This window comes from Lithobates pipiens, unplaced genomic scaffold, assembly GCF_037356315.1.
Source record: "Lithobates pipiens isolate NorthernLeopardFrog02 unplaced genomic scaffold, aLitPip1_a1.2 Scaffold_23, whole genome shotgun sequence".
In the NCBI taxonomy this organism is placed as follows: Eukaryota; Metazoa; Chordata; class Amphibia; order Anura; family Ranidae; genus Lithobates; species Lithobates pipiens.
The window spans coordinates 112,355,718-112,375,946 of NW_027507785.1; the positions used below are offsets into that span (position 1 = coordinate 112,355,718).

The window sequence follows — 20,229 nt, forward strand, 5'->3', positions numbered from 1 at the left end:
AGGGTTATTTTATGGCAGGAAGGCTATCCTACTAAACTGGAAGTAACCAAAAGTGAGAAATGTTGGCCTTGGGTAGTTGAACTATGTTAGTTCACAGTTACTGGCCCTGCGTGGCCACTCAACGGAATGAGTACGTTGTCTGCTCCATTTTTGTGTTCTATGCTTGTACTGTATAAAAAATGTAATAAAAAGAATTTACAAAAAAATATACTTATTTGATTGACCCACTAAACATATATGTCCGACTATCAGAAACATGTCATACAGTATGTATGCACCCGTACAACCTTCCATCTGCTCAAAATAAACAATTTTGAGTTTTCACCAAGATTTTAGTCACTTTACGCCTGCGCTATAGTCGAAAGACGACTACAGCGAGGACGGCAATTGCCGGGAGGACGTCCCTGGACATCATCCTGTGCTCGAGCAGCCTGCGTGCCTCCCTGCAGGGCGCGTGCAGCGCACTCTGATCAGCGGGTCTTGCCTGATCACAGAACGGAGTAAGCCAATGACAGCTGATCATGTGATGTAAGCAAAGCCGGCAATCAGCTATTTTTCCTCCTCGCGCTGATAGCGAGCGAATAGCGATAGCGAATATCAATGAAGGAGAAAAATTACCCGTTTGCAAAATGTTATAACAAACTATGAAACATGGGGGGGGGGGGTTCAAAAACGTCTGTCTTTTTTTGTTTGTTTAGCAAAAAATAAAAACCCAAATGGTGATTAAATACCACCAAAAGAAAGCTCCATTTGTGTGAAAAAAAATGATAAAATTTTCATTTGGGTACAGTGTTGTATGACTGCGCAATTGTCATTCAAAGTGTGACAGCGCTGGAAGCTGAAAATTGGTCTGGGCAGGAGGGGGGTTTAAGTGCCCAGTAAGCAAGTGGTTAAAGAGAAAGTAAAGTCTTATTTTTTAATTGTACCTACAGGTAAGCCTATGCTAAGGCTTACCTGTAGTTACTGTGAATAGCTCCTAAACTTAAAGTTTAGGAGATATTCAGAGTGCATGCAGCTGATGACTTAATCGGCGCATACGCTCTGAAGGTCTAGCTTACCGTGCCAGCCCTTCAGGGCCCATGCCATAAATGAGAGCTCCTACTTTTGAGTTTTGTTTAGTTATCCTGTTATTTAAGTGAAGTACAAAGACAAAATCTAGATTTTGTGAGGTATATCTTTATTCATTTTACTTTGTCACTGTGCAAGCTGCAGCATATTTTGATGTTGAACACTTTTGTAAACTTTTATTACTTTTTTTGTACTACTGCTTTGTACTTTGTATAATGTGGATACCGTCACTATTGTGCTGCAAATTGTTAGTACAATTTACCCTTTAAAAAAAAAAATAATAAAAAGATTGACAGGTATTTACTGTACTTGCTGAAAATTTTCTAAAACGAGAAACCTAATGCAGCCAAACAGAAATATACTGGTAACCAGCAATATATTACATGTCTGTCCTTGGGTTTACAGTAGATATCCTAAACTTTCACAAAGTTTTGTTTCTATAGGTTCTTTACGCTTTCATGAAATAAAAAAAAATGAAATTACGTTTTTCAAAACAATCCAAAAACAGAACTCACCTGTATGTTTCCTGGAGATTCTCTGTTTACATCATATGTTACAATAAAATCCCCATCCATTAAAGTTGATGCACAGTCAGGGCAAGAGCGTTGCTGATCTAATGTGGGTTTGAAGGAGATGTGACCCTAAAGATGGTAAAAGAAGTAGACTCATCAGTTTCTTGCTGCGAACATGGTCTCTGTTCATTAAACTGTCTGAAATTAGACTGTTCAATCAATGAATATCAACCAATCAGATTTAGACATGTACTATAAAATAACTGTGAGAATATACAGTATCTATAAACATAATGGCGTAGTCTAAATGAATGAGTAATTCTGAGCATAATGGTCATTCTTCCAAGTAAGATTTTTGGAAAGGTTGTTTATACGAACTAACTTCTGTAGACAAATACTGTTACAAAAAGTTTGCCTACCAAATGCAAAACATGTAAAACATCTAATACAGGGGTAGGCAACCCCCGACACGTTAATCCTCTTTTGCCAGTATTCTGGCGAGAAAGCTTCTCCTTTGCATAGTGTCCGCTCTGTACTGCGCAGACGCAGCCCTTGCTCAGTATGGAGGGCAAAGGAGACGCTGAAAGGCTCTGAACATGAACAGCTGTTGATGAGCTGTACATGGCGCCTGCGCAATTAAGACTACATTGTGCCACACGCTCCCGCACGCTCCCGATGCTCGGGCAACTCTGCAAGGGGCGGGTGTAGGGGTGGATGCATACAGATGCTTACTACTGAACCCCTGCACCCTGTGTCCCTTTAAGCCACAGCCAGTATACAGCACAATGAAAATCACACCCAACCACGTTTTCTCAGCTGCAGGGGCCCAACCTATGATCCTGCACACAGGCTCACTGCTTTCAGAAAACGCCCCTGATCTGAGCTCATCATTGTGCATTCATTCCAGATTCTTGTATGTGACATCACATACATCCCATAAATCACATACAAGCACGTGGGCTGGATGCAAGTGGTGGATCAGCTGGATGTGTAGAGGTAGAGATGTCTCATCTCTGCTTCCTTTCACCACTCTGCATATCACACATCATAGATGAGAAGAGGGTACAGCAGTGGAGCAGATGAGTAGGAGGGGTTCAGAGGTGGAACAGAAGAGCAGGAGGGTACAGCGGTGGGGCAGATGTGCAGGGAGGTACAGTGGTGGAAGAGATGAAAAGGGTGTTCAGCAGTGGGGCAGAAGGACAGGGAGTACAGTGATGGGCCGGATAAGAAGGAGGGTTCAGTGTTGGGGCAGAAAAGCATGGGGGTAGAGCAGTGGGGCAGATGTGAAAGGAGGTGTATTGGTGGGGCAGATAAGCAGGGGGTTACAGAGGTGGGGCAGAAGAGCAGAGGGGTACAGAGGTGAGACAAATGTGCAGGAGGTACATTGGTGGGGTAGATGAGAAAATGGGTTACAGTGGTGGGGAAGATGAGCAGATGGGTTCAGTGTTAGGACAGATGAGAAGGTGATGCAGTAGTGAGACAGAAGAGCATGGGGATACGGTGGTGGATCAGATGTGTAGAGAGGTACAGCAGTGGGGCAGATGAGAAAAGGGGTACATTGATGGAGCAGATGAGCAGGGGGGTTACAGTGGTGGGACAGAAGAGCAAGGGGTACAGTGGTGTGGCAGATGTGCAGAAGGTACAGTGGCAGGATGGATGAGAAGGGGGTTCAGCGGTGGGACAGAAAAGCAGGGGGGTACAGTAATGGGGCAGATGAGCAGGGGGTTTCACTGGTTGGACAGATGAGCAGGGGGGGGTTCAGTGTTGGGGTAGAGGAGGTACATTGGTGGGACAGATGAGCAGGGGGTTACAGCGGTGGGGCAGAGGAGAAGGGGGAACAGAGGTGGGGCAGATGTGCAGAGGAGAAAGGAGGTACATCAGTGGAACACATAAGCAGGGGGTTACAGTGGTGGGGCAGAAGAGCAGGGGGAACAGAGGGTGGGACAGATGTGCAAGAGGTAGAGTGGTGGGGCAGATGAGAAAGGGGGTTACAGTGGTGGGTCAGATGAGCAGATAAGTTCAGTGTTAGGAGAGATGAGAAGATGGTTCAGTGGTGGACCAGATGTGCATGGAGGTACATTGGTGGGGCAGATGAGCAGGGGGTTACAGTCGTGGGACAGAAGAGCAGGGTGGTACAGTGGTGGGGCAGATAAGAAAGGGGGAACATTGGTGGGGCAGATGAGCAGGGGGTTACAGTAGTGGGACTGAAGAGCAGCAGGGTACAGAGGTGGGGCAGATGTGCAGGGGGTTACAGTGGTGGGACAGGAGAACAGGGGGTTACAGTGGTGGGACAGAGAAGCGGGGGGGATACAGAAGTGGAGCAGATGTGCAGGGTAGTACAGTGGTGGGGCAGATGTGCAGAGGGTTACAGTGGTGGGGCAGATGAGAAAGGGGGTACATTGGTGGGGCAGATGAGCATGGTGGTACAGTGGTGGGGAAGATGTACAGGGGGTTACAGTGGTGAGGCAGATGTACAGTGGTGGGGCAGATGTGCAGGGGGAACAGTGATCTGAGGTGTGAAGGTGCAGGATGTTAATTTCTCACTACTAAAGTGGTTTACAGCATTTACTTTATAAAAAAATCCTTTTCTTGGCTGAGAGTGATTTTGTTCCAAAATTGGCATGCTTAATTTCTTTGAAAACATTTTTTGGCACACTGCCCTGATCTAATAACACAATATGGAATTATATACAATGCTCTATGTTTGCTATTTACAAATAAAAAATATACCCTTTTTCCAGAGAAGGACTTTTTGATGGCCGGCAGCAAGTCATTTGTTATGAAAGATGCTTCAGCATTAAGAAAGCTGATTCCCTGTGGTTCATATATCTCTACATCAATCTGAAATTATCAATCAAAAAAATCATAAAGTTAAAAAAAATTGTTTTTGAAAAAAATAGTTTAATACAAATATATATTTTCTGATATTTAGCCTATTTCCTCAAGTGTAAATTACAAATAAAACATTTGTTACGATAAGACTTTAAGTAATAATTGCAAAACTTGACAAGTGTGGACAATTGGAAAACTGTGCATAGATGATCCTTTTACTTTGAAGACTACTTACCTGCCAAATGCAGCTTTTAAATTCACATCTCCAGGCAACCATATAATGTGGCCTTGCGCTCCTATTTGGTATGTTGGATACAATTATAACAAAATAGTGCAATTGGCTACATATCGCAATGATAGATAAAGTGCAAGACAAATTTCATTCATAAATAAATATATATAAAAACCTAAATTAATTATGCCACTTGTGCAAAAATAAATAAAACAATTATTGGGTGATATAAAAAAAAAATATATATAAAAAAAAAAAAATCCACATTAAAAGGTGCAACTGTAGGTGATTATATCACTGTGCAAAATATATACGTGAATGATTCATATAGTGACTGGTATAGAAAAATATATGAAATAAAATTGACAATAAATTTAAACTAACAAAAAATAGTGGTTTCAGATCTTCTAGCTAAACAAATAGCCAGTGCGGTATGGACTTTTTAAATAATTTTTTTTAAAAATAGTCCAATGTGCAATATAGGTGCAGACGTGCAAAGTGTTGCGATGAAACGCTGTGTATCGCTGTCTTTAACTTATAGGTGACACTGTGCCTTTAAGTGCAAATACACAAGAAAATCTTCAGCGTCACTGACACCCGTGGTAAAATTGAATGGTTACCTTACTGCTGTAAGGCAGACAGCATATAGCAGATAAAGGAGGGGGGTAAGGTTCCCTTCAACTTGGTCCTTTCCTGGATGTCCGTTCTCACTCTTAAGTGCAGACAGGGGAGGTAGGGGAAGGGGGTAAGGGTAATCCTTGTTTTCCTCTCTTTCCACTGGGTGCTTAAAATGGTGTAGTTCTCAGTGTGCATTAAAAAGATATAAAGGAGGTCCACCATAGTGTAGTATTTTAAAATCAAGATCAATACTTTAATTTAACATAAGGAAAAGCACTCACATTTTTTCAGGGGGTTTCAGTACTATTAAAAAACGAGCGCCGAGCTCGTGTCACTGCCTGAGCGTTTGTTCCGTTCTGTTCTCTGAATAGCCTCGGATCCTACGCGTTACGTCACACGTGACTTCAACTGGGATCCAACATGTGACGTAACGCGTAGGATCCGAGGCTATTCAGAGAACAGAACGGAACAAACGCTCAGGCAGTGACACGAGCTCGGCGCTCGTTTTTTAATAGTACTGCAACCCCCTGAAAAAATGTGAGTGCTTTTCCTTATGTTAAATTAAAGTATTGATCTTGATTTTAAAATACTATACTATGGTGGACCTCCTTTATATCTTTTTAATGCACACTGAGAACTACACCATTTGAAGCACCCAGTGGAAAGAGAGGAAAACAAGGATTACCCTTACCCCCTTCCCCTACCTCCCCTGTCTGCACTTAAGAGTGAGAACGGACATCCAGGAAAGGACCAAGTTGAAGGGAACCTTACCCCCCTCCTTTATCTGCTATATGCTGTCTGCCTTACAGCAGTAAGGTAACCATTCAATTTTACCACGGGTGTCAGTGACGCTGAAGATTTTCTTGTGTATTTGCACTTAAAGGCACAGTGTCACCTATAAGTTAAAGACAGCGATACACAGCGTTTCAGCGCAACACTTTGCACGTCTGCACCTATATTGCACATTGGACTATTTTTTTTAAAAATAATAAAAAAAGTCCATACCGCACTGGCTATTTGTTTAGCTAGAAGATCTGAAACCACTATTTTTTGTTAGTTTAAATTTATTGTCAATTTTATTTCATATATTTTTCTATACCAGTCACTATATGAATCATTCACGTATATATTTTGCACAGTGATATAATCACCTACAGTTGCACCTTTTAATGTGGATTTTTTTTTTTATATATTTTTTTTTTATATCACCCAATAATTGTTTTATTTATTTTCGCACAAGTGGCATAATTAATTTAGGTTTTTATATATATTTATTTATGAATGAAATTTGTCTTGCACTTTATCTATCATTGCGATATGTAGCCAATTGCACTATTTTGTTATAATTGTATCCAACATACCAAATAGGAGCGCAACACCACCCCCTCTCCCTTTTATAGTGTACACAATTTGGACGTGAGTTTGGTCCATACGGTGTATGCAGCACCTGTTTCTTTGTTACTCACAAATCCATTTTAGCGCAGGAGTACTCACTTTTACATATAATGTGGCCTACTATACTCTATATTATTCTTTAATTTCTGGTAACCTATTCTCTACTGCTTCCTCCCAGAATATAAACTCGACCTACAACTCATACATCAATTCTGTTTGGTGACCTGTAAGTTGAGCCATACTGATTTCTTATATGTCTAGAGGTTACAGAGGTTAATCAAATTGCCATGAATGTTACCAAGTTAATTGTGTCTTCAGGCCAGAGCACCCATAGATCCACCAGAACATAGAATAAAACAGTTACTATTTGAATGCATGTGCGAGGAGGGGACACCCTCATTATTCCCTTATGGGAAATGACTGAGACCTATCTTGCCACTGGAACCTCTGTGAGGAATAGCAAAAAGAAGCTGCCTCAAGCCCACTTAAAAGCTAAATCAACTTTGGCCGAGTTGGCTTTAAAAGGGAACCATTCAGGTACACTGGCTGCACCTAAACCTAACTCTCCTGGCAGCAGAAAATCGCAAAAAACACAGCAAAATAACAGTACTACATTTTTATTTTGCGATTTTGCCACATTTGAATTTTTGCCAAAATGTTCCTCTCCTGAACACGATTCCTCTGCCTTCAGGAGAGGGATGTTTAATTGCCCCTAAACTCTGCTGCTCCTGGAGTCTGATAAAAGCCTATGTGTACATGGACACATAGGCTTTTATTGAGTTGAGTTCAGGGGCTTTGGCAAAAAAGGTCAAAAGATCCTAAACTCACCTGTACATGCGGCCTTAGTAACCAACATCTAGTTTTGAATTGTATCATATTAGTGCCACACAACAATCAATATTTGTTGATTATTAACTTGTATTCTCTTTGTCAGAGAAGTGGTAGACTAAAATTAGCCATATAAGACAAATTTTCTCTCATTCAGCCCACTGTCTGAATACAAACGTGCTGCCTCTGAGAGGATGCAGTCATTTTGCAGATGATAAATATTTCACCCAGTTCAGTTGATTATTAAATCAAGTTTTGTCAAGCTAGGTGGTGCTTGCAGAGGCACCCATGGCTTGAACTTTAGCCGATTCGAGCCATTTATCGCCAATCAAACTGTCTTATAAGATCCAAAAAACGAAATCCTGAAACAAATAGCTCTCACATTGTCCATTGAATTGAGTTTATTAAGAAAAAATTTTTTTGGGCATTTTGCCAAGGCACCCTGGTGAAAAAGGCTATACTAGAGGGAATCCTGCAGAGGACGGATTTGTCTTCTGTAGTAGGCTCCCCGTAGCCATATTGGAGAAGTCTGTGTTTACCAAAGACAGAGGATTCTTGTGAAATTTGGAAGCCATCTTGGTGTGTCACAGGGGGAGTTCTGTATTGGAGTGGACAACAGTGTCAAGTAAAGGTGGGAGTAAAGTAACCCCTTCAATGGAGCAGTACTGCTCCACATCAAAATAAAGTTCTTCAAGAAGGAGCAGAGTACAGGGCAATTGGAACACAAAGGTGACTGTCATGGTGACTTAGTCTTTGAGGAAGGGGGGAGAACCCCAAAGTAAAGCAGGAGAGAGCCTTAAAGTGGTTGTAAATCTCATACATGAAATATGAACAAAGCACACCCTTCTATAGTGTGTACTTGTCTGAATTAAGAGGAAAAGTGTAATTTATGTCTGTTGCTCCTCCGATATCAGTATGAATACCTTCTGACAAGTTTTCCCGACACCAAGAGAAAAAAGGTGACAGGGGAATAAGCTCCAGCTGATTAAAACTCTTAGGGCCCCTTTCACACTGGTTTTCCGATTAGGTCTGCCTGTCAGTTTTTCAGGCGGACCTGATTAGACGCTCCATGCACCTCTATGGAGCAGCGAATGTTCAGCAGTGACATGTCCCCTGACATCCGCCGGTATCCGATCCTGTCTGTGAAATCCAGACAGACAGAAATCCTATTTTCCATCTGGACGATTGGATGGGATCAGAGGAAAACGGACAGGAGGTCCGTTTTTATCCAGTCTCTCCATAGAGGACAGCGGAGCTCTGACAGGTCTGTTGCTGTCCCTGCGCTCGTGATGGCATTGTTGGTATAGAATTGTAGTACTTACAAAGGAAGGAAGTTAGAGGATGATCATGTATGTCCCACTATCTAAACTGACCAGGGGTGGTCCGAAGAAAGCCAGGTAAAAGAAAGAGGTGTAAAGAGCTCACCTTTGAGCACTTGCCCTTGTATGGGCATGTCTAATTTCTAAATTTTAATGTGTATATTTTGTAACCTAGTTTTTATGAATACGTAGATACTTTTTATATGCATTCATTTTTTTTGTATATGAATAAACTGCATCATTTTAATCAAAGCATCATATCACGCGCCTGTTAGCAGGGTTTCCCAGGGCCATCCACCTAGACCTGCCCCAGAAGTGGAAGAGATTGAGTGCACCCACCGATGGCCAACTTATGTTTCAAGATGAGTACATGGGAGGACCATCGCAGCACATCCCGGATAATGAAGAAACACAGGTGCCAACTGCTGCTGCTTTTGCAATTGTGCAGACTGACAAGGAGGGCAGGTTGAAGACTGGGTGGATGATGATGTGGACAATGTACCATCCTTAATTCCCTCACTGGTGATCCTAAGATGCGAGAGTACAATCGAACGCTGCTAGACGCGCTGCTGGTGGCATTCCCATACCTGACAGCAGGGACACAGTGAAAGCACAAGGCAAAGGCGGAGGAGGAAGAGGTCGCCAACACAGCCGGGGCACCACCAGCACCTCAGAAGGCAGAGTTAGCATGGCCGAAATGTGGAAAAGCTTTGTCAGCATGCCACAACAACCAGCACCACCAGCTGATATGGAACGTCTTAGCAGGAGGCAGCATTTCACCAACATGGTGGAGCAGTATGTGTGCACACGCCTACACGTTCTGAATGACAGGTCTGCCCCTTTCAACTTCTGGGTCTCCAAATTGGGCACATGGCCTGAGCTTGCCCTTTATGCCTTGGAGGTGCTGGCCTGCCCTGCATCTGAACGTGTATTTAGCATGGCAGGGGGCGTTATCACAGACAAGCGCAGCTGTCTGTCCAGAGCCAATGTGGACAAGCTCACGTTCATTAAAATGACCCAGGCATGGATCCCACAGGACTTATCCATACTTTGTGCAGAATAGACATGTATACCGGCCTTATCCAGCCATTGTTGTAATTTTGATCCTTCTTACTCGGGATGTACCCTAATTTAAAAAAATGTAAAAATTCTAAACTAAAACCAGTGTTGGCTACCTCGTCCTCCTCCACCGCCGCTTCCACCTACACTGCCACATCCACCGCCACCTCAACCCCCTACTCCATATGGACCTCGTCCTCCTAGGTCAAGATTTATTTTATTTTTTTTATGTATTTTATGTTATTTTAAGTTAATTCCCTATCCACATTTGTTTGCAGAGCACTTGCCATGCTCTTAACAACATTTTGCTGCCATTTGCAGCCCTCTAGCCCATTCCATTACATTTTAGGAGCCATTTTAGTCCTCAAAAGTTTGGGTCCCCATTGACTTCAATGGGGTTCGGGTTCGGGGTCAAGTTTGGGTCAAGTTCGGGTCCCGAACTTGAACTTTTTGCGAGGTTTGGCCGAACCAGTTGAACCCAAACATCCAGGTGTCCACTCAACTCTACTCAGGGACATTGTTCCATATATTTTGGACTTGCCCCAGGATACAGGCTGTGACAGACCCAACCAGGACAGGGGCTTTTGGAAAGGACTAGGGGCAAGCCTCCTACCCACTTATTAAGGCCTGTGGAGAAAGCAGATCATTCTATAATAATGATCAACTGTTTAATATATGCTAAGACCGTGGTTTGGATTACGTCTCTGAATAAGGACAATAAAGCTTCCTGTCATGAACCTTAGTCCGAATGCTGGGGGTGGCCTCTTCCACGGTTCCAGTCTCAACACCCCTGGAAGTGAGGACAGGGAGTGATGAGGCAGCGAATGGGCGCAGGTGCCTGCAGGTTGAAGATTGAGGCTTGAAGACACTGGATCCTCACGGAAGAAGAAGTGTAGACTGGTCACCGGAGGTGTTCAGTGGGAGCCAAGCAGGTATGTAGAAATACTGCATGTCAGGAACAGGCAAGGTTGGCAACTGGCTGGCAACGAGGTACAGGAACGGAAGGCAGGTTCGTAGTCAAGGACAGGCAGAGGTCTGTCAATGTGCTGGCAGCGAGGTACAAAGTCAGGAAGCAAGCCGAAGTAGAGAGTCCAAGCCGTAAGCAGGGGTGATCCAGAAGAATAGTCAAGCAAGCCAGGTAATCAGGAACAACGTAACAGCGGTCAGGTATCTCAGGAACGAGCTGAAGACAATCCAGCACTGGTATCAGGTCATGACCCTGTTTATATATGGTGACATGTGCCAGGATTGGTGGACGTGGTCGTGCGTGAGTGTGTACACACGTACGGATTGGCGCGTGAGTGCGCCCACGCGTTCGTATTGGCATGTGTGTGCGTTCATTCCGGAACCCGTTCGCCTTTGACGGGGACACCGCGCATGGCCCTTGGAACAAAAATAAGCTGCTGCTATACTGGGACGGACATTCACACGGTGAGTTCCCTGACACTTCCCTTCTGGAGTGGATGGAAAGAGGTAATATTAATCTTTACAGGTTAATGGACAGAGGGAATATGGTGGCCCTCCTGCAGACTGGGTTGGAGAGGCTTCTTCACTTGGAACAGAAATATTTATCAACCATAATCCTCAAGAAATCTATGAAGATAAATTAATTCCATTGTATCAGACTGCTGGAATCTTATTTGCCTTCTGATTACTTTTTTATTGCACAGAATACACAAATTTGAGTCTCTCCCATTGTTAATTGGATCCCCTAATGTTTCTGTCTGTCTTCTCATCTATGTGTTTTAGGGATGAGCCGAACACCCCCTGGTTCGGTTCGCACCAGAACTTTCGAACGGACCCCAAATTCGTACGAACTTTAGAACCCCATTGAAGTCTATGGGACTTGAACGTTCAAAATTAAAAGTGCTAATTTTAATGGCTAATATGCAAGATACTGTCCTAAAAAGGGTTTGGGGACCTGGCTCCTGCCCCAGGGGACATGGGTCAATGCCTAAAATGTTTTTAAAAATGGCCGTTTTGGCGGGAGCACTGATTTTAATGACGATTAAAGTGAAAAAAAAAAGTGAAATATTCCTTTAAATATGGTGCCTGGGGGGTGTCTGTAGTATGCCTGTGAAGTGACACGTGTTTCCCGTGTTTAGAACAGTCCCTGCACAAAATGACATTAAACGGAAATAACATCATTTAAAACTGCTTGCGGTTTTAATGTTATATCTGGTTCCTGCAATATGATTGAAAATCATTGAGAAAAATGGCATGGGTAGCCCTCCCTGCCCATTACCAGCCCCTATGGGTCTTGTACGCATATTAAGGGGAACCCAGTACCCATATTAAAAAAAGGAAATGCGTGTGGCCCCCAGGCCCTATATACTCAGAACAGCAGTATACAGGCGGCGCAAACAAGACAGGGACTGTGTAGGTTTGTTGTGTTAAGTTGAATCTGTTTGTAATTTTCAACTGGTACATTTTTAAAGTGTAGCTCCAGTCAAAAAAACTATTTTTAAGCTTTTTGGAAAACATAGGGAAGGGTTATCACCCCTGTATAATTTGTTTTGTCGTACATCTTTTTTCATCTCACTTGCTGTTGTCTCCTTCCGTTTGCAAGTAGGAGATGTTTGTAAGTTGGATGTTTGAAAGTAGGGGCCTTCCCTATATGTTCTGCAGAAATGGCGGAACAAGGTGTTGGTTTTGCCACAACATTGTAAGCCCTTAAAGTGACTCTTGGTGGGCGCTGGAGCGCCCTGCTGTGAACGATTATATCAAGAATTGTAATTACATGCCATTGTTGAACAGTGGTAGAAAAATTGACCTTTGGTGGTTGTGGTGCTAGTGCCACAACACTATAAGTCCTCACAGTTACTCTGGGTGGGCACAGGAACGGGCCCTCCTGTGAAATATTATATCAAGAATTGTAATTACATGTCCCTGTTAAACAGGGGCAGAAAAATTGGGCCTTAGGCACTGGTGCTGGTGCCACGACACTGCAACCTCTCCCATATACTCTAGTTTTATTGCAGGAATTAGCCCTGCTGCAAAGCATTGCATCAAAAATTGTAAATAAATGCCCCTGTTAAACAGGGGCAGAAAAATTGGGCCTTAGGCACTGGTGCTGGTGCCACCACACTGCAACATCTCCCATATACTCTAGTTTTATTGCAGGAATTAGCCCTGCTGCAAAGCATTGCATCAAAAATTGTAATTAAACGCCCCTGTTAAATAGGGGCAGAAAAATTGGACCTTAGGCACTGGTGCTGGTGCCACCACACTGCAACCTCTCCCATATACTCTAGTTTTATTGCAGGAATTAGCCCTGCTGCAAAGCATTGCATCAAAAATTGTAATTAAACGCCCCTGTTAAACAGGGGCAGAAAAATTGGGCCTTAGGCACTGGTGCTGGTGCCACCACACTGCAACCACTCCCATATACTCTAGTTGTAGTGCAGGAATTAGCCCTGCTGCAAAGCATTGCATCAAAAATTGTAATTAACCACTTTCAGACCGGACCAATTTGCTGGTCAAAGACCAGACCACTTTTTGCGATTCGGCACTGCGTCGCTTTAACTGACAATTGCGCGGTCGTGCGACGTGGCTCCCAAACAAAATTGACGTCCTTTTTTTCCCACAAATAGAGCTTTCTTTTGGTGGTATTTGATCACCCCTGCGGTTTTTATTTTTTGCGCTATAAACAAAAATAGAGCGACAATTTTGAAAAAAACACATTATTTTTTACTTTTTGTTATAATAAATATCCCCCAAAAATATATAAAAAAACATTTTTTTCCCTCAATTTAGGCCGATACGTATTCTTCTACATATTTTTGGTAAAAAAAATCGCAATAAGCGATTATTGATTGGTTTGCGCAAAAGTTATAGCGTTTACAAAATAGGGATAGTTTTATAGCATTTTTATTAATAATTTTTTATTATTTTTTTTTTTACTAGTAATGGCGGCGATCAGCGATTTTTATTGTGACTGCGACATTGTGGGGGACCCATCGGACATTTTTGACACATTTTTGGGACCATTGTCATTTATACAGTAATCACTGCTATATAAATGCAGTGATTCCTGTGTAAATGACACTGGCAGTGAAAGGGTTAACCAGTGGGTGGCAGTGTAGGGGTTAAGTGTTCCTAGGGGTGTGTTACTAACTGTGGGGGGGTTGGGCTTTCATTTAGTGTACACTGATCTCTGCTCCAATCACATGGAGCAGAGATCAGCGTCACTAGTTGCTAGGCAGAATGGGAAAATGTTGTTTATACAGCATTTCCTCCATTCGGCCGCTCCGTGAGACGATCGCGGGGATGCCCGCGGCGATCGAGTCCGCGGGTCCCGCGACCGGACTCACGGGGGTCCCGACCAGCGCGGGAGCGCGCCGCCGGCGGCGCGCTCCCGATGGCACGGCGGCAACGAATATTGGACGTACATGTACACCAATATGCCTGCCCGTGCCATGCTGTCGACGTACATAGTCGTGCGCTGGTCGGGAAGTGGTTAAACGCCCCTGTTAAACAGGGGCAGAAAAATTGGGCTGATGGCATCACCCAGAGCCAGAAATGTTCTTCCAACATATCAGCGGAGGAGGAAGAGGATAGACAATCAACATAACAGGACAGTCACTCAGCATCAGCATAGGCAGTCTTGAAGGGATGTGATATTTCAAAAAAAATTATTCGGTTACATCAGCTTCAGGTGCTTGGTAGCTGTGGGTGATCCAAGACTGATTCATCTTGATGAAGGTCAGTCGATCAACTGATTCGGTGGACAGGCGCACCCTGTGATCGGTAACAAAGCCACCAGCAGCACTGAAGGTGCGTTCCGAAAGAACGCTGGATGCAGGACAGGCCAGTAGCTCAATTGCATACTGTGCAAGCTCTGGCCAGTGATCCATCCTCAAGACCCAGTAAGCCAGAGGATTTTCGGTGGGAAAGGTGTCCAAGTCTGACCTTGCCCCTAGGTATTCCTGCACCATGTAAATCAGACGCTGGCGATGGTTGCTGGAACCGATCATACCTTGGGGCTGCGGACTAAAAAATTGTCTGAAAGCATCAGTCAGACGGCCACCTTCTCCACCGATCCTTCTGACCGATGCCTCAGCAACACGTTGTCCAGGACCAGGAGTTTGTAACCTCCCAGTCTCTGGGAACGCGTTGCACAGACCTTTCTGCAAGGCCTCCCGAAGATGTCTCATCCTCTGCTCCCTCTGCGATGGCAAGATAAGGTCAGCAACCTTACCCTTGTACCGTGAATCAAGGAGAGTGGCCAGCCAGTAATGGTCCCTCTCCTTGATCTGAAGAATACGAGGATCCTTCCGCAGGCTTTGCAGGATCAGGGAGGCCATGCAGCGTAGGTTAGCTGAGGCATTCGGTCTGGAGTCCTCTGGGTCACTAAGGACAACATGATCCGCAGCTACCTCCTCCCAGCCACGTACAAGTCCACGTGTTTCTTGGGACTGTAAATCATCCCTACAAGACTGCTGCTGCTGATGCTGAGTGCCAGCCTCCACCTCCATGCTGACACAATCATCCTCCTCCTCCTCTTCCTCCTCCTCATCCTCTTCCTGTGTGATGGGTGGCACAGCAGGAACACTGTCTGGATAAAGGGGGCCTTGAGAGGCAAGGAAGTCCTCCTCTTCCTGCCTCTTTTCTGCCTCAAGTGCCCTGTCCATTATTCCATGCAGCGTATGCTCCAAGAGGTGGACAAGAGGTACAGTGTCACTGATGCATGCACTGTCACTGCTCACCATCCTTGTGGCCTCCTCAAATAGTGACAGGACAGTGCATGCATCCCTGATCATGCCCCACTGGCGTGGTGAGAAAAAACCAAGCTCCCCTGACCCTGTCCTGATGCCGTAGTCGCACAGGTACTCATTGATGGCCCTCTGCTGCGTGTGCAGCCGCTGCAGCATGGCCAACGTTGAGTTCCACCTGGTGGGCATGTCACATATAAGGCGGTTCTTGGGCAGGTTCAACTCCTTTTGGAGCTCAGCCAGCCGAGCACAGGCATTAAATGATCGGCGGAAATGCACACAGACTTTCCTGGCCTGCTTCAGGACATCCTGTAAGCCCGGGTACCTGCCCAAGAACCGCTGCACCACCAGGTTAAGGACGTGAGCTACACAGGGCACATGGGTCAATTGTCCCTGCCGGAGGGCGGAGAGGAGGTTGGTGCCATTGTCGCAAACCACCATTCCTGGCTTAAGCTGGCGTGGCGTCAACCACCTCTCGGCCTGCCCCTGCAGAGCTGACAAAACATCCGCCCCAGTGTAGCTCCTGTCCCCCAAACAAACCAGCGCAAGCACGGCATGGCATCGTTTTGCCTGCGTACTTGCGTAGCCCCTGGAACGCCTACGGAGCACCGCTGGTTCTGAGGCAGAGCACTGGAAGAGGCCATGGAGGAAGAAGAAGAGGAGGAGGTGGAGGAGAGAAGTGTGTCACAACCAATAGTAGCATTTTGGAGGCGTGGTGGCGGAACAACCTCCAACACTACTGCACCTTGTCCTGCATCCTTCCCAGCTGCCAGAAGAGTGACCCAATGGGCCGTGAAAGATAGGTAACGTCCCTGTCCATGCCTGCTGGACCATGAGTCAGCGGTAATATGCACCTTACCGCTGACCGCCCTGTCCAGCGAGGCAAGGACATTGCCTTCCACATGCCGGTAGAGAGCCGGAATCGCCTTCCGTGAGAAAAAGTGGCGTTTGGGGACCTGCCACTGAGGAACCGCACATTGTACAAACTCACGGAGGGGGGCCGAGTCTACCAACTGAAAAGGCAGCAGTTGAAGTGCTAGCAATTTAGCCAAGCTAGCATTCAACCGCTGGGCATGTGGATGGCTGGGAGTGAACTTCTTTCGCCGGTCCAGCAGCTGGGGCAGGGACATTTGCCTGCTATAATCGGACATGGGTGTACTGCTAGCAGAGTGCCCGGAAGCACTTGGCTGTGACACACCTAATTCTACACCTTCATTCCTCTCAGAGCAGGTTTCAGAGAGGACTGAAGGTCTAGTGGAGTTGGAGATGCCAGCTGATGAGGAGCAAGGAGAGATCCGCTTTGTTCTTTGGTGTGGGTCTTTGAGGTACGCTTGCCAACGAGCTGCATGGCAGGTCAACATATGTCTGGTCAAGCATGTGGTGCCCAAGCGGCTGATGTTTTGGCCACGCGAGATACGCTTGAGACATATGTTGCAAATAGCAGCGGTGCGATCTGATGCACTCGTCTCAAAAAAGGCCCACACCAAAGAACTTTTAGAATAACGCGCAGAGGCAGCGCCCTACACAGGCGGAGCTCTGCGGTGTGATTCAGTCGGTGTGCTGCCCCTAAGCTGGCCCCCGGAGGACATCCTGCCTCGTTGGCCATGTGCCTCCTCCTCCTTCTCCTCCTCCTCCTCTCTCCTACCAGGCACCCACGTGGAGTCAGTGCCCTCATCATCCCCTCCCTCTTCATCGCTGTAGCAAACCTGGCAATATGCTGCAGCTTGTGGAACATGACTGCCAGATTGCTGTCCTTCTTGAGCATCCCCTCTCTCTGCATTCACGCTACTGCCTTCCTCTAGCTGAGTGTCATCATCAGAGGCTACAAAACACTGGGCATACTCCTGGAGCATGTACCCAACACTGTGCTCAAAGAGTTCAGGAGACTCCTCATGAGGACGTGGTGGATCTAGGGAAGGAGTCACTGATGATGAAATTGAGACGAGGGAAGACGATGCGTTGGCAGCTGCTTTGCTAGTACCCTGAGACTGGGTGAGAGAGGATGAGGAGGATGAAGAGGGCTTGGTCATCCACTCTACCAAGTCATTGGCATGTTGCGGTTCAACATGTCCAGCTGCCGAAAAGAAGGAGAAGTGTGTCCCATGGCCACGTGCTGATGACAATGCACCGTGTCCACGACCAGCACTGTTGTCTCTAGACACAGAGCCTGCTTGCCCTCTTTTATCGGCTCGCGCGTGTCTGCCTCTCCTTGCTGGCCTTCCAGACATGGTAATGGCCTGAAGGGAGTTGGGTAAAACAGCAGTTGGGTAGTGTATATTGTGCTAGAGGCACACAACACCCACTAACTCCTGCAGATGCCTTTATTATAGAACACCAGAGATAAAGGGGTATACTGTAATGGAGTCACACAACACCCACTAAGCCCTGCAGATGGCTCTATTAGAGAACAGCAATAAAGGGTAGATACAGGTGTATATTGTGCTGGAGGCACAAAACACCCACTAACTCCTGCAGATGCCTTTTTTTATAGAACACCAGAGATAAAGGGGTATATACAGATGTATACTGTGCTGTGCTGGAGGCACACACAACTTCCAATAACTCCTGCAGATGGCAAGTGGGCTCAAATAGAGAAGAGCTATGTAGGTGGATATAGCGGTGTGTACTGGGTACAGAGCACACAGACAGCACGCACAAGCTCCTAACACTACTGACTGCAAGCTCTATTATAAAAGATAGATCACTAGCTATATAGGTGAGGTGAATATAGCGGTGTATACTGCGGTCAGGGCACGCAGACAACAACCACTACAGAAGAGCAAGATCGAAAATCGGGCGATAACGATCGGTGTGTACTGTGTTGAAGGTACACAGAACACCCACTAACTGCTTCAGACGCCAACACACTACACAAGGCCGCCGCTCTGGCGGCCTTATATATTGTGGGGCATGTACTACACAGCCTGAGCTATGATTGGCCACAGACATCCTGCCTGTGGCCAATCATGGCTCTCCTCGCTGCTGGCGCTGTGATTGGCCAAGCATGCGGGGTCACAGTGCATGCTTGGCCAATCATGAGCCAGCAATGCACTGTGATGACGCAGTGCATTGTGGGCCGTGAGCGCCACACGAATTCAGCGCGAACGGCCCATAATGTTCAGAATTCGCCGAACGGGCGAACAGCCGATGTTCGACTCGAACATGAAGCTCATCCCTACCCGGCAACAGCACTTACCTTTTTAGGGATCATTTTGGATACCAAGGCCTTGCAGGCCAGCCTCCCGGCCAACAAGCTCAACAGGATCAGAGAGTGTATCTATACCTTCTCGATCTTGCAATCTTGTTCCAGGGTGGAGTTGTTATCATTGTTGGGCATGTTGAACTTTGCAATGAGAATTATTCCACAGGGTAGGTCTTTCATATCAAGGTTGTTAGCTTTATTGCCTTCAGGCCCGGATACAGACTCTCAAGTGAAGCTGGATACTGCCGCACTAGCTGACCTGTTCATGTGGGACCAATTCCTCCGGCATTGGAACGGGATTGCCATGTTCATTCTGGCAGCATCCATATCCTCTCCGCAGGTGGGGGTCGGATGCGGCTGCCACGGTAGGCTATGCTGCCATTTCTGGCACCCACTGGTTGGCTGGGCCATGGCCGGAGGAAATCTTGGCCATCCCAGCTTTCACGGATTCTTCTGCCTTGTTTGAGCTCTTCCCCATAGTGTCAACAGCCCAGGTGTGGGGTGGGTCATGGTCAGGGCAGACGGTGGTTTTCTCTACAGACAATTTGGCGGCCGTGGAGATTATCAACAAAGGTAGATCCAGGTCTTTGGTCATCATGTCCTTTGTGCGCAGGTTAATTTGGTTGTCCCTACAGTTTCATTTTCATATTCATTGTGAGTTCATCAGTGGAGTGGAGAATATTGCTGCAGATGCGCTGTCACGACTCAATTTCCCACTATTTTTCCAACAGGTCCCAGATGCAGACGCATATGCCACACCATCCCCACAGCCGTCACTTCTGATGATGGACTAAATTCCCATTTGCTTGATGCAGCAGCTTTAATCAATGTGTCATTATCAACCAACACTAGGAAGGCTTATGCCTCGGCCTGGAATACCTTCCAGGTTTTCCAGTCTCGGTACCCGTCTTTTGATGGATATGATGTTCGTTATCTGTTGGTGTTTGTGGCGAGTTGCCACTTGCAACTGAAGTTGTCACATGGCACTATCAAGACATATCTTGCAGGGGTTCAGCAACAGTTGTCCCTTCAGGATCCGAATAGACCTTCTATCTTTGCTGCCCATGCTGTTAAGGTCATTCTGAGGGGCATCCTGAAGAGTTGCCCTCCTTCTGTCAGTAGACTGCTGGTCACGGGATCCATCTTCCGGGGCATGTCCGAGTTATTGGACAGGCTGCCTTTTGGGAGGCTTCTCAGTTTGGTCCTTAAAGCTGCCATTTACTTGTCTTTTTTTGGATTCCTCAGGCCGGGCGAATTAACCCATACCAGCTCGGGTTCACGGGTGCTCACGGTCAGTCAGTTGGTTAGGTATCCAGACCATTTTAGGTTACCTCTGACTGCGTGTAAGACACAGCAGTTTGGGGCTGGTATGGATGTGAGGTTTTTCAAATCCGGCAGTGCTTGGTGCCCCATGGCAGTCTTGGATCAACTCTTGTCATTGGTTTCAGGC

At 45.9% G+C, this 20,229-nt stretch overlaps 1 protein-coding gene across 1 annotated transcript in view; it reads right to left on the minus strand.

Moving 5' to 3' along the window:
• The window catches only part of LOC143927813 (inter-alpha-trypsin inhibitor heavy chain H3-like), a 357,183-nt gene that overhangs the window by 299,085 nt on the left and 37,869 nt on the right, over positions 1–20,229 (minus strand). The window contains exons 6-7 of the mRNA XM_077452197.1: positions 4,311–4,421; positions 1,584–1,709 (exon numbers count right to left, since the gene is read on the minus strand). Of these exons, the coding sequence (XP_077308323.1) occupies positions 1,584–1,709; positions 4,311–4,421 (237 nt within the window). The remainder of the gene's footprint in view (positions 1–1,583; positions 1,710–4,310; positions 4,422–20,229) is intronic.